The sequence below is a fragment of the Salmo salar genome, chromosome 15 (assembly GCF_965601325.2).
Source record: "Salmo salar chromosome 15, fSalSal1, whole genome shotgun sequence".
NCBI lineage: Eukaryota > Metazoa > Chordata > Actinopteri > Salmoniformes > Salmonidae > Salmo > Salmo salar.
The window spans coordinates 58,154,424-58,167,537 of NC_138305.1; the positions used below are offsets into that span (position 1 = coordinate 58,154,424).

General features: G+C 42.9%; 1 protein-coding gene across 2 annotated transcripts in view; it reads left to right on the plus strand.

Moving 5' to 3' along the window:
- The first annotated feature begins 3,969 nt into the window (after nt 1–3,969).
- LOC106571563 (MAX gene-associated protein-like) overlaps nt 3,970–13,114 on the plus strand; it is a 44,649-nt gene continuing 35,504 nt past the window's right edge. For both annotated transcript variants that reach the window (XM_014144753.3, XM_045695866.2), the window contains exons 1-2: nt 3,970–4,114; nt 5,966–7,290. In XM_014144753.3, coding sequence (XP_014000228.3) covers nt 6,041–7,290 — 1,250 coding nt within the window. In that variant the 5' untranslated portion in view covers nt 3,970–4,114; nt 5,966–6,040. The remainder of the gene's footprint in view (nt 4,115–5,965; nt 7,291–13,114) is intronic.

The following is a 13,114-nucleotide window of genomic DNA, read 5'->3' on the forward strand; positions in this document are numbered from 1 at the left end:
GATGTACTAAACAATCCACTATTAGGATGTTTTAACTACTCCTATACAAATGGTAGACTATCAGATACCAAATAAGAAGATCTGATTTCACTATTACTGAAACAGGAACCCAGTGGCAAGTATAAAGATCCAGTCCACTTAAAAAACTGGAGGCCCCTTACACTTCAATGTTGTGATGCAAAATATCCTGTGAAAATGCATAGCACATAGAATTAAAAAGGTTTTACCAGATATTATTCATCCTGATGAGACAGGTTTTTCACATGGATGATACATTGGAGATAATATAAGACAATTACTTGAAACAATAGAACACTATGAAACATTAAAGAAAACAGGCGTGGTCTTCATAGCAGATTTTGAAAAGGCCTTTGATAAAGTACAACTAGAATGTATATATAAATGCCTGGACTATTTTAATTTTGGTGAATCTCTTATACAATGGGTTGAAGTTATGTTTAGCAATCCCAGTAATGTTTACTTCTCAGAAAGTATTGACTGTCCAGAGGAGTTAAACAAGTTTGTACACTGTCTCCATATCTATTTGTTATGGCCATTGAAATGTTAGCTATTAAAATCAGATCCAACAATAACATCAAGGGGTTAGTAATCCAAGACTTAAAAATAAAAGTGTCAAGGTATGGCAATGTTTTCTCTTAAATCCTCAATCTGGATCCCTTCACAATCTCAATGGAGATCTAGATAATTACTCAAGCCTCTCTGGACTAAAACCTAATTAAGTGTAGCATATAACATATTAGATCATTAAAATACACTTTTACATTTATATTACCCTGTAGTTTACCAATAAAATGGTCTGATGATGAAGTAGACATGCACTACAGGCCAAAAGGTTTTGAACATCAACTCATTCAAGGGTTTTTTCTTTATTTGTACTATTTTCTACATTGCAGAATAATAGTGAAGACATCACAACTATTAAATAACACATATGGAATCATGTAGTAACCAAAAAAGTGTTAAACAAATCCACATTTATTTTATATTTGAGATTCTTCAAATAACCACCCTTTGCTTTGATGACAGCTTTGCACACTCTTGGCATTCTCTCAACCAGCTTCATGAGGTAGTTACCTGGAATGCATTTCAATTAACAGGTGTGCCTTGTTAAAAGTTAATTTGTGGAATTTCTTTCCTTCTTAATGCGTTTGAGCCAATCAGTGTTGTAACAAGGTAGGGGTGCCGTCCATACAGGCAAGAATAGCCCTGATTTGGTAAAGAGACCACAGTCCATATTATGGCAAGCAGACAGCTGAAATCCAGAGCAAAGAGAAACAGAAGAGTGCATACATTTTTACATACTGGACCCCCGTGGGAATCGAACCCACAACCCTGGCGTTGCAAGTGCCATGCTCTACAAACTGAGCTACAGTGGGACGCTACTTTTGGGAGGCGCATAGCGATATGGTACAGAGCTCAATTTGGCCTCTGTGTCCTTCCATAAACTGCGAAATTGCGTCACACCCTCAATACAGAGTCTATTACTACACTTTCAGATCAAGCATAAATTGGCTTTTACGGAAATGCCCAAGAACGGAAAGCCTACCGACACACGAAATGATATAACGAGTAACTATTGGTATTCGGAACATTTGCAAAATATCCCACAATAATCCTAAAAGTGTTTGCTAACTATTTGTTTTATTAGGATAACGGGATGTAAATGATTTGCAGCAGCATTTTGTCTGTAAGTCCATGCGAGGTGTTCTAGACAAAATAAAACTGTTGTTGCGGCCCTCACACACAGCTTGTCGAAGACGGCAATAGGCTGCAATACTCAGCTGGCCCTGGAGTCCTGTATCTGGTCTCCTTGTCGTTCACCCCTCCCTCCCACTGTGGTGGGCTGAGTCAGCAGTCATGTTGTTGATGTTATTCAAGTGCAAAAAATTTGAACAATGGCGCATATAATAGTAGTCTATACAGGCAATTTACAGTTGTCCATTTATGGTATGCAGTAAGTGAGAAATTGAACACGGCCTACTGATATAAAAATACTAGGCCCACGTGCTATTGCTGTTCACAACCAGACACCATAATGTGACATAGAGAATGATAGAGATTTCATCTTTATATATGTTTAACACATATGACTGGGAAAAATACATTTGAACGGCACTCCAACTGGTATTAACTAGTGGGAAATGTTTCTATTATCTTTGAGCTCTGACTTTTCCCATATGGTGAGCTCTGACTTCACCTACTAACGAAATTACTTCCATAACAGCATTTTCGGCAGTTACATGCAACTACAATTTAAAAAAAAAGCAATCTATTCATAATGATTTTCAACACTATAAGTGGTTTACAAGCCTGATAGCTATACTTTTAGTTTGTTGACACAACTTGTTGGCAATTAGCCAACGAGTTCAAAGCACGTGAATATATCCAACTGGTATTTACAAGTTCACAACTGGTAAATTCCCACCTCCCACTTGGAGCGCAAGAATGATAGACTAGTTTACCACCAGTCGGAGGGCCGTTAAAATAGATTTTCCCCAGTCGTATGTGGTAAACAGAGAATGAAAGCGATATCTTTATATATGTTCCATTATGGTGTTTGTTAGCACACGGGCAGCACCATTGAGTGCATCTCCATTTTGAAGTAGTTTTTCCTTCTACTACTTCCATGAGTTGGCAAATAAACTGAAAGGGTGCATATTGCCAACTAGAGTGTGTAGTTTGAACAGGTATGAAGCCAAAGATGGCGATTTACTGACACCTACAGTTATGGAATGTTTGCTCAATGGTTTAATTCATTGGCTGATCCCTCCTGATGACCCAGATGGAATCATGTGATCCTTCCCCAATAGGAAGTCCCACCCAGTTGACTACTTTAAAATGGAGAAGACCTCAATGTCTATGCCAAAATAGGTTTTATCCATCTAGAGCACTCTATCTAACTCTATGGCGGCAAATTCCCCCTTTGTTATGAACTCGGCAAAAGTTACAATTTTAGGCTATAATTGTTGCTAACAGTTTGGCTGGTTTATAATGTAACATTTTGCACTCTGAGCTTTTATATTTCTCAACAGTAGCCTGGATGGTCAATATTGACTTTTAAGAATCATTTTTAAAGTGTATAATTTATTTCACACACAGCCTACTGTAACATTGTATTAGGCTACATGTCTTACTTTCTGACTACAATGTAACAACTTGCACACTTTGACATAGGGAAATTATAGGTAGGGCTATAAGCTCCTGTCCCAGAGGATAAATAAGCTCCTATTATTCAGTGTATTGATGGCATCTGGTTTATGGTAAGGCCTTGCATATTATGCCTAGTAAATATCTAACTTTTCACAACCTTTATTTAACTAGGCAAATCAGTTAAGAACAAATTCTTATTTATAATGACAGCCTAAGGACAGTGGGTTAACTGCCTTGTTCAGGGGCAGAATGCGACATGTTTACCTTGTCAGCTCGGGGATGCGATCTAGCAACCTTTACGTTACTGGCCCAACACTCAAACCACTAGGTTACCTACCAGCCGCCCCATTAATTCTGTTGACAGACAAACAGACCGTCAGCAGACAGACTGACATAAGACAGACAGACTCTCGTCAGACAGACATTCAGAAACATATTATACAGACAGACAGGTAGACCTAAGACAAACCGACTATCGTCATACAGACCAAATATGAGACAGACAGGCAAACAGATGTCCAACAGACACACACACAGCAGTAATATAGGCGAAATATTTCTTTTTCCCCAATGAAGGTGTTCAAAACCGAGCTGCTGCGCGTTTTTTATCTCGCATTATCAGGTGGACTAAAGATTGAGTCGGTAGTCTTTCATGCCTTTGTGTGGCCGTTGCACCTTAGAAACAGCCCGCTAAACCTCTGGAGGGAGCCTGCAAAACACATACAAACCGAACCCAAGTGTGTGTGTGTGTGTGTGTGTGTGTGTGCTGTCATGGTGACTCTTACTTCACCCCGAGCACGGATGTGTGTGTGTGCCTCCGTGGAGTGAGCATTTAAATATAATAGATATTCGAAAGGAGTGAGAGGTAGCCAAGAAGTGGAAGGACATGCACACGATTTGAAGAGAGTCACAACACTGTCCGATTCCTACACGATTCACAAAGGTAGAGTCAATTTGTGTATTTGTTGGTTGTTGCACAGACTTGTCCGAGGCCACGAATGGGGCTCGAGGTGGCAGATATCCGCGGGATGGACTCCCGCTTTCCCTCGCGCTGGCGTGGTAAATCACGCGCCATTGCGGGTTGATGTTGTGCACGCGCCTTGGTCGACTGTGTGCACGGTCCGATGCTACGTTGCGTGGCTTCGGCGGCCTCCCATTTGTGAATTAATGTGCATACTCGAAGATTATTTCGAGGCGTTTTGTTTCGATGACCGCAGGCAACAGTTGGAGTTTGCGCTGTAATAGTTGCTCTCCAAACAGCGCAACACACACTAACGTTACGGTTGTGAAAGGTAGGCGTCAGTGAAGGGGCAACTTTTTAACTTGCTGGCTAAATACATGGAGGCCTACAACGTGGCTTGGTGAGGACAGGACGAAGGGTGGTGTCAAACTACTTTTAAGGGCTACTCGACTGGCCTGTGTTTTTTAAAGAAATAGTTCATTTAAAGCTCATGGAAAACAATGGTTTGTTTGATAAGTGAGAAGAAATATGATTTGGAATAACCATATTTTATTAACAAACATTAGTGATACAGCCTCCAGTATCCTACGCACATCTATACCTGAACGGACCATTTGCATTGTTTCTGAACTGAAATTGACAAGGACACTCCAGTAGGAAATGTAATTAATGGCATTTTAGCCAATAGCCTACATTTTGATTAATCAAAATGTGAATTTGAATTGTCCTTTTGGCTAGGTTACTAGCAGGGTTGGGTTTGTTACTTTCTAAATGTAATCCGTTGGTAGCTAGTTACCTATCCAAAACTGTAATCTGTAATTTTTGGATTACCCAATCTCAGTAATGTAATCTGATTACTTTCACATTGGAAAAAGGCATTAGAAGACAAAAAGGATCCATCAAATGCATTTGGTGTGTCGTCATAGTGGTCTCTGACATGTGGTCAGACTCTTTAAACGTGTGCCTTTTTTCAATGCTGAATTGAATGTCATTGAGAAAACAAAGGTGTCAGTGTATTGGCAAAATCCTTTCTGAATTTAAAAGTAATCCAAGAAGTAATCTAGTTTTTCAAAAGTATCTGTAATCTGATTACCAACAAAAATATTGTAATGTAACTGGATAATTTTTTTGTAATCAGATTGCATGTAACAGGTTACTCCCCAACCCTGATTACCAGTGCATACAATTATTAAACATTTAGCCTAATAATTTTTATATTGTTTTGTAACTATTTTGTAACTATTTTGTAGACTGATGTAGGCTTAGCCTGTAGGCTTAGCCTGTAGGCTAGTAGACTAATTCATCAATTTAGATTCTCACCAGAGGGTCTTGCATTAATTGTGCAGGTGAGTGGCTAGTCTCTGGTTTAGGAGCTGACGGAGCAAGTTACCAAATGAAGAGGGCATAGTGAGCAAATTCTCCCGCTACACTTGAAGGACACATTGCATGAATACAATGCCCTTGTTCAATCAAATTCCCAAACACTAGAAGCTGATAAACAACAGGAAATGCATGTAAAGTGTGTTGTAAGCCAAATTAGTCTAATCTTTTCGGATAGGCCTACAGTTTTTGGATAACCCTACACTTCTTCACTCTATAGCAGACAGTGGATATGACATGTCCGTCACAAATATGAAAACAATGCATTTTTTTTTATTCAATCTCATCATGTTCCAGCACATTATTTCTTACATACAATTTGGACAGCTAAATGTTATTTTTTGATGCCATAATAATTCATGTAGACATCCTGACATGTTAGTTAGTTCTCTATTATCTGGTCACTGACATGAGCCATTATTCTAACATAACAACATATTTGGATTCTTCCAGGATGTCAACTGAAAATAACCATAGTTCAACTTGATGTGCTTTAAACAAAAATAAGAATATAATACAACATTTACTATGGAGGACCCTACTGTAATGGAGGAGTGGGTAGAGGACTTGGCTATTACCACATCAATTTCATCTGACAGCGTCACCAGTAAGCCAAACCTGGCCAACAAGGATGGGGTGGAGGACCAATCTGTAACCATGACAGGCAAGGATGCGAGCTTAACCAGCGTAACCATGGCTTCATCCACCGATGCCATAACAAACACTGAAGTCAACCTAGCTATGGCATCATCCACACAGAGTGAAGCTAACTTAGGCATAGCTTTATCCACTGACGCCATTACAAACAAAGAAGCGAGTAGAACTATAGCCTTACCCATGTATAGTAAGGCAAACACTGATGCTAAGGCAGCCATCCCACCCATAGCATCAGCATCTCCATCATCAGCTGCCACCATGACAAACAGTGATGCCAAACTAGCCCTCCCCTCACCATTTTCATCACCCGCTGCCAATGGCCCAGCCCCCGGAGGCCTGCAGCCCGAGGAGGGAGGCCCCTCAGCGGTGAGGTCATGTGGCGGTGTGGGGGTCACTCTGGAGAACAGCAATGTCTGGAAGGAGTTCCATCGCTGTGGAACCGAGATGATCCTGACGAAGCAGGGCCAGCGCATGTTCCCCTACTGCCGCTACCACCTGACGGGTCTGGAACCAACACGCCGTTATGCTCTAGTCCTGTCAATCACCCCCATCGACACATACCGCCATCGCTGGAACCTGGAGTGGGAACCCAGTGGTCCTGGAGAACCACACACCCAGGCCTCAAGCAGAGTCTTCCCCCACCAGGACTCGTCAGCCCTGGGGAAGGTCTGGATGGCCAGCCTGGTCTCCTTCTATAAACTCAAACTCACTAACCACTGCCTGGACCAGGAGGGGCATGTGATGTTGCACTCCATGCACCGCTACAGGCCCAGTTTACACGTGATCCCCATCGCAGAGGGAGAAGACCTTGGCTTTGACCCTAAACTGCTCTACCTCCAGCTCTTCAGTCCGAAGGTCATGACCTTCACGTTCCCGCAGACAGAGTTCTATGCTGTGACGTCATACCAGAACACCATGATCACCCAGCTGAAGATAGACTATAATCCCTTTGCTAAGGGCTTCAGGGAGGACAGCGGCAGCCGGCGCCTCACCAAGCCCAGGCCAGAGCAGTCTCAGGCGGGGAAGGAAGATACCTGCTCCCCTGGTCTGAGCTCCGCTAGGCCCGATGGTCGTGAGGGGACTGAGCAGATTGTGACTGTGAGTGGCGTGGCTGATCTCAGGTTAGTGAATCTTTTTGTTATCACGTTGTACTGTAATTCAGCTGTTCCATTTCAGTCGGTCAAGTCGGTACGACACAGCAATGGGGAGTTCGCGCACTAGCGCCCTCTACTGAAGAACATTAGAATCCCATCTGACAAGGCCAGTGAACACCATGCTTCACCGGAAGCCTCGCCATCCACAAGTTATTCTTATGGCTGTTTAGCCTCGGTAACTGGTTGTAAGTAAGATGACTAGCACGAACGAGTCAACTAAGGCTTTTAAGCTGGGTTGGAATTCACAACCTTGCCCACAGTCATGAGGTTTCACCATGTCTTGGAATGATATTCATAAGTGTTGTCGTGTATGTCTCAGCTGGGTGCATGCTCTGGCTGCCCTGGATCGAACCAACTCGTGCGACCAAATCAAACTTTATTTGTCACATGCGCCAAATACAACAAGTGTAGACCTTCCCGTAAAATGCTTACTTACAAGCCCTTAACCAACAGAGCAGTTCAAGAAGAGTTAAGAACATATTTACCAAATAAACTAAAGTAAAAAGTCATAAAAAAGTAATACAATAAAATAACAATAACAAGGCTATAAACAGGGGGTACAAGTACTAAGTCAGTGTGCGGGGGTATAGGTTAGTTGAGGTAATTTGTACATGTCGGTAGGGGTGAAGTGACTATGCATAGATAATAAACAGAGAGTAGCAGCAGTGTACAAAGCAAATAGGGGGGTGTCAATGTAAATAGTCCGGTGAGTGCTACGGGGCGATAATCCTTTAGGCAGGTTACTTTCGCTTCCTTGGGCACAGGGACTATGGTGGTCTGCTTGAAACATGTAGATATTACAGACTCGGTCAGGGAGAGGTTGAAAATGTCAGTGAAGACACTTGCCAGTTGGTCCGCCTATGCTTCGAGTACACGTCCTGCTAATCCATCTGGTTCCACGGTTTTGTGAATGTTGATCTGTTTAAAGGTCTTGCTCACATCGGCTACTGAGAGCATTATCACACAGTCATCTAGAAAAGCTGGTGCTCTCGTGCATGCTTCAGTGTTGCTTGCTTCGAAGTCAGCATAAAAGGCATTTAGCTTGTCTGGTAGGCTCGTGTCACTGGGCAGCTCGTGTCTGGGTTTCCCATTGTAGTCCGTAATAGTTTAAGTGCTGCCACATCTGACGAGCGTCAGAGTCGGTGTAGTAGGATTCAATCTTAATCCTGTATTGATGCTTTGCTTGATTGATGGTTCGTCTGAGGGCATAAGGGGAATTTTTACAAGTGTCCGGATTAGTGTCCCACTCCTTGAAAGCGGCAGCTCTAGCATTTAGCTCGATGCGGATGTTTCCTGTAATCCATGGCTTCTGGTAGAGATATGTACGTACGGTTACTGTGGGGACGACGTTGTCGATGCACTTATTGATGAAGACGATGACTGAGGTGGTATACTCCCCGATGCCGTTGGATGAACCCCGGAACATATTCCAGTCTGTGCTAGCCCACAGACCACTGTCGCTGGCTGTGTACAGGCTCTCAAGAGAATACCCTTCCTTAGAAGGCTTAGTAGAATTGTAGTTGACTTTCCTCCCCTGGGTGCCTGTATCTCGGTGGAGTCTGAGTTGCAGGATACGAGTGTGGATCTGGGCTCTTGGTCGGATCACGTGGAGCCATCATCCCAGCATGGCGATATACACTGAGTATACCTAACATTAGGAACACCTTCCTAATATTTTTGCCCTCAGAACAGCCTCAATTCACAGCATGGACTCTACAAGGTGTCAAACGTTCCACAGGGATATTGGCCCATGTTGACTCCAATGCTTCCCACAGTTGTGTCAAGTTGGATGGATGTCCTTTGGGTGGTGGACCATTCTCACGGGAAACTGCTGAGCGTGAAAAACCTGTCAGCGTTGCAGTTCTTGACACAATCTGTTGTTACTGGCACCTACTATCATACCCCATTCAAAGGCACTTAAATATTTTGTCTTGCCCATTCACCCTCTGAATGGCACACCTACACAATCCATGTCTCAATGGTTTCAAGGCTTGAAAATCCTTCTTTAACCTGTCTCCTCCCTTCATCTACACTGATTGAAGTGGATTTAACAAGTGACATCAATAAGGGATAATAGCTTTCACATGGTCAGTCTATGTCATGGAAAGAGCAGTTGTTCTTAATGTTTTGTATAATTAAAGCGAGCTGATCTCTCGGTCTCCTTCGGTGTTACACAGGACTCCCATTCGGGTGACGACATGGTGTCTCTGGACAGTTCCAGATTTCTTTCTGAGATCGAGATGGAGGGCTTGGCTTCGGGGCAGCAGGACAATCCCTGGCTTCTAGTGCGCTGTTTATTGATCTATGCCGTCGAGCAGCTGCGCGCTTGTCAGTGGAGTGGGGGCGCAGCTTGACAAGGTGTACCTTCTCTTACGGCAGTGGTCACTATCTGGTAGATCGCGATTGACTGGTCGATCTCCAAGGCATTCCTAGCCATTAGCCAAACATTTCTGTAAAAAGCTCAATGATAAAGGTGTGCGGTCCTATTATTATTCAATATTTTAGTCTCACGCTGTTGGCGGTAGGAGCACCCGATTTCAGCTACCCTGATTTCAGCTAACTGTTCCCATTTTCAACCATTTTGTGTGTCTGAAGGTACAAACTCTGCCTTCCCGGCGGGCCCAGAGAGCAGCAGCCCCTGCGCACCTAGCGAGATGAGAGAATTTTGCTGTGACAACAATACCCCCAAGTGGCATGGCCAACCCAGAGTGGACTGGGCTTCAGGCAAATGTCGGCACTTAAACGCATTGTTTCTACACCAAGTTCCACAGTCTTCACAGGTGTCAAGAGTGTTGTGTCCTCTACGTGAGCTTACAGTCAAGACACTCAGTTCTCGAAAGTGGTGGAAATAATAACCAAATTCTCCCAGTCCACCTTCAGATAGCACTTTACGGGAGACTCACTGTCTGTGTCGACCAATGATGCGCATGCGCAGTGTCGCCCTGGATTATGCAAACAGTGACGTTGGGGTAAAGGCTACAATTCGTTGTGCGTCCCCCATGTTTTTACGACATCATTACATCGACTGTTCCGGAGGCCTCAGCGCCCGTTTTGAGAGAGCAGATTTCTTCCCTTCTCCAGAACAAGGCAATATGAGTGGTTCCTATGTCAGAGGCCCAGTATTGTTGGTACAGACGGTATTTCCTGGTTCCAAAACGGGACGGGACTTTGTATCCCATTTTTAGACCTGTGTGCCCTGAACAAGCACCTCAGGGTCTACAAATACAGAATGCTCACAAACAGCTGGTTGTTACAGTCAGTGCGCCAGGGCGATTGGTTCACCTCCATCGACCTGAAGAATGCCTCCGTTAATGTGGCCATATATCCCCCTCACAGAAAGTTCCCAAGGTTCCATTTCGAGGCTGTAGCCTATGAGTTTCGGGCTTTCCATCTGGCCTTGCACTTTCACCAAAGTTGTGGAGGTGGGTTTGGCACGTATGTGGTGTCTGGGGTTCAGGATATTGGACTACTTGGATGATTGGCTAGTGGTAGCAGAGTCGAGGGAGCAGGTGGTGTTACACACCCATGCTGGTTTCCCATTGTCAGTCTCTGGGTTTCATAGTGAGTCAAGAGAACAGCTGTTTCACTCCATTTCAGCGCATTCCGTTTCTGGGTCTCGAGTTCCACTCGGTCGAGATTCGTGCGTTCATGTCCCCGCAGAGGGAGGCTGGTTTCTGGATTTGCTTGGCTCAATTTCATTTTGGTCACACAGTGTGTTTTTGCCAGTGCCTGCGCCTTTTAGGGATAATGGCTTCTATGATAGCTGTGGTTCCCCTCTGGCTGTTGCTGATGCGACCTTTCCAGCCGTGGGTGCACTGAAAAAAAATGGTGCTTTGAATTTACTTAATTCAAATGTATACTTTGGTTCCACATGAATGAAACATGTTAGATAAACACCATTCTTTTCTTTTTCAGTTTACTTATTTTCTTTTTGTCCAGCAAATATAATTTGTTAAAGTAAAAATGCATTGTAATGGAATAGAATCAATCTAACATGATTTGGTATAGCTAATTTTATTTGAGTTAAATGTGTAGCTTCAAATGGATTTGATCATGTTCCCTAAACCTGATCACTACTTAATGATTAACATTCTTTTATCGGTGATATTACTCATAATTATGTAGATCTTTGCCCATAATTTATATTATGGACAAGGTTCTACATAATTATTAATGTAAGCACAAGATGAAATGCTGCTATTTTCTACCTTAGTGTTTTTATTCTCACAAATGAATAGAGAAATATGCTAAAGGTGTACATGCTAAAGATGTGTAACAAAGGAGCAAAAGACCATTTGCATCAGTGACAAAGAAGGCAAAAGGCATGTGTTAAAAAATTACTGTATTACTTTGGAATGACAAATGTCCATTTACTGACATTCAGTGTTCAATGAATTGCACAGGTCTAAATCACAGTAATGTAGGATATAGATATATATATCTATATCTATATCTATATCTCTGTATAAAAAAGGAGTTGTCCTAACAATGATTGGTCACACTCTCTAATGCATTTTGTTACAAAATGAGGCAGTTATTTTTCATAAGGAGTAACAGACAAAGAATGAGGTAGGTATGTGTACATATTGGTGCATGTTAATTCTATTGACTAAAAGTCACTACAAAGTGAAACTGAACTTTTTCCATAAGCAGCAAAGAAAATGAAGGGCATCTACTCAAAACACTGTACAAAATCACGATAGCGCCATCTTTGGACATGCTCATTCTGTTTTGAGTTTTTGTGAGCAATCTAACAAGTTCAACATAAGTCAAACATACAATGTGAAACACACCACAAAACGGCTCACTGAAACAGCCTGTTTTTTAAATGCAACAGTTTTGTTAGAAGGTTTTCCACATTCAGTTCCATAAAAACCTTCTGAAAGACTTGTAGCGGAGCTCAGTTTTGTAACTGAGGTTCATGGCATACATGAGGCCGAACAGCATTGCAACAGCAAATTCTGCGTTGGCCAGATTCTGCAGCACTTTGACGCCTTCAAGGATAATCCCAGTGTCCTCTGATTCCTCACTCACATGGTCTTTGATAATGTAGATCCCCACAGTAGTGTCCTCAATGGCTGCCTTGGTGGACTCTTCATCCATGCCCTTAACAAGACAAAGGCAAAACTGGTCAGTCATACAAAATGAATCATTCATCAATGAAGTGTTTATAGTTAGGGACTCTAGATTGCAAAAAGTATAGCTTATGAAGCACAAGAGCATGATACAGACAGAAATAAATCAAGAATGGAGTCCTTTTAAGTGTCAACTAAATCAAGAACTGCTGGCAATATTTGAAACCCGCATTTTACAAGGCTCTGCTATCCAGGGGGCCCCCGCTCTGGGGAGTGGAGTCTGCACCCCTGGGTGGTCTCCCAGATATGGGAAAAGTTGGGCAGGGTCGATGTAGATCTTTTACACATTGTGAGAATGCACATTGTTGGCTGTTGTTTTCGATATGGGACCTGAGTGCTCCATTAGGAACTGATGCTCTCGCGAACCAGTGGGGACCCTTCTTTATGCATTTTCCCCTGTGGACCTCCAGCGTGGGCTGAATCAGGGTGCGATGGGAGGGCTTGTCGTTGATCCTTGTGGCTTGTTGTTGGATGACCTTGGTTTGCAGAGATCATTCATTTAGGTCCAGTCTGATGGCAAGTGGTTTGTTTACCTCTGAACGTTATTTCTACAATACAGTAGGCAAGGGCACCCTCCACAAGAAGGTTGTATGGTTACAAGTGGTGGGCATTCGAGCATTGTTGCCAAAATATAAGGATTGTTCCTTTTCAGAGCT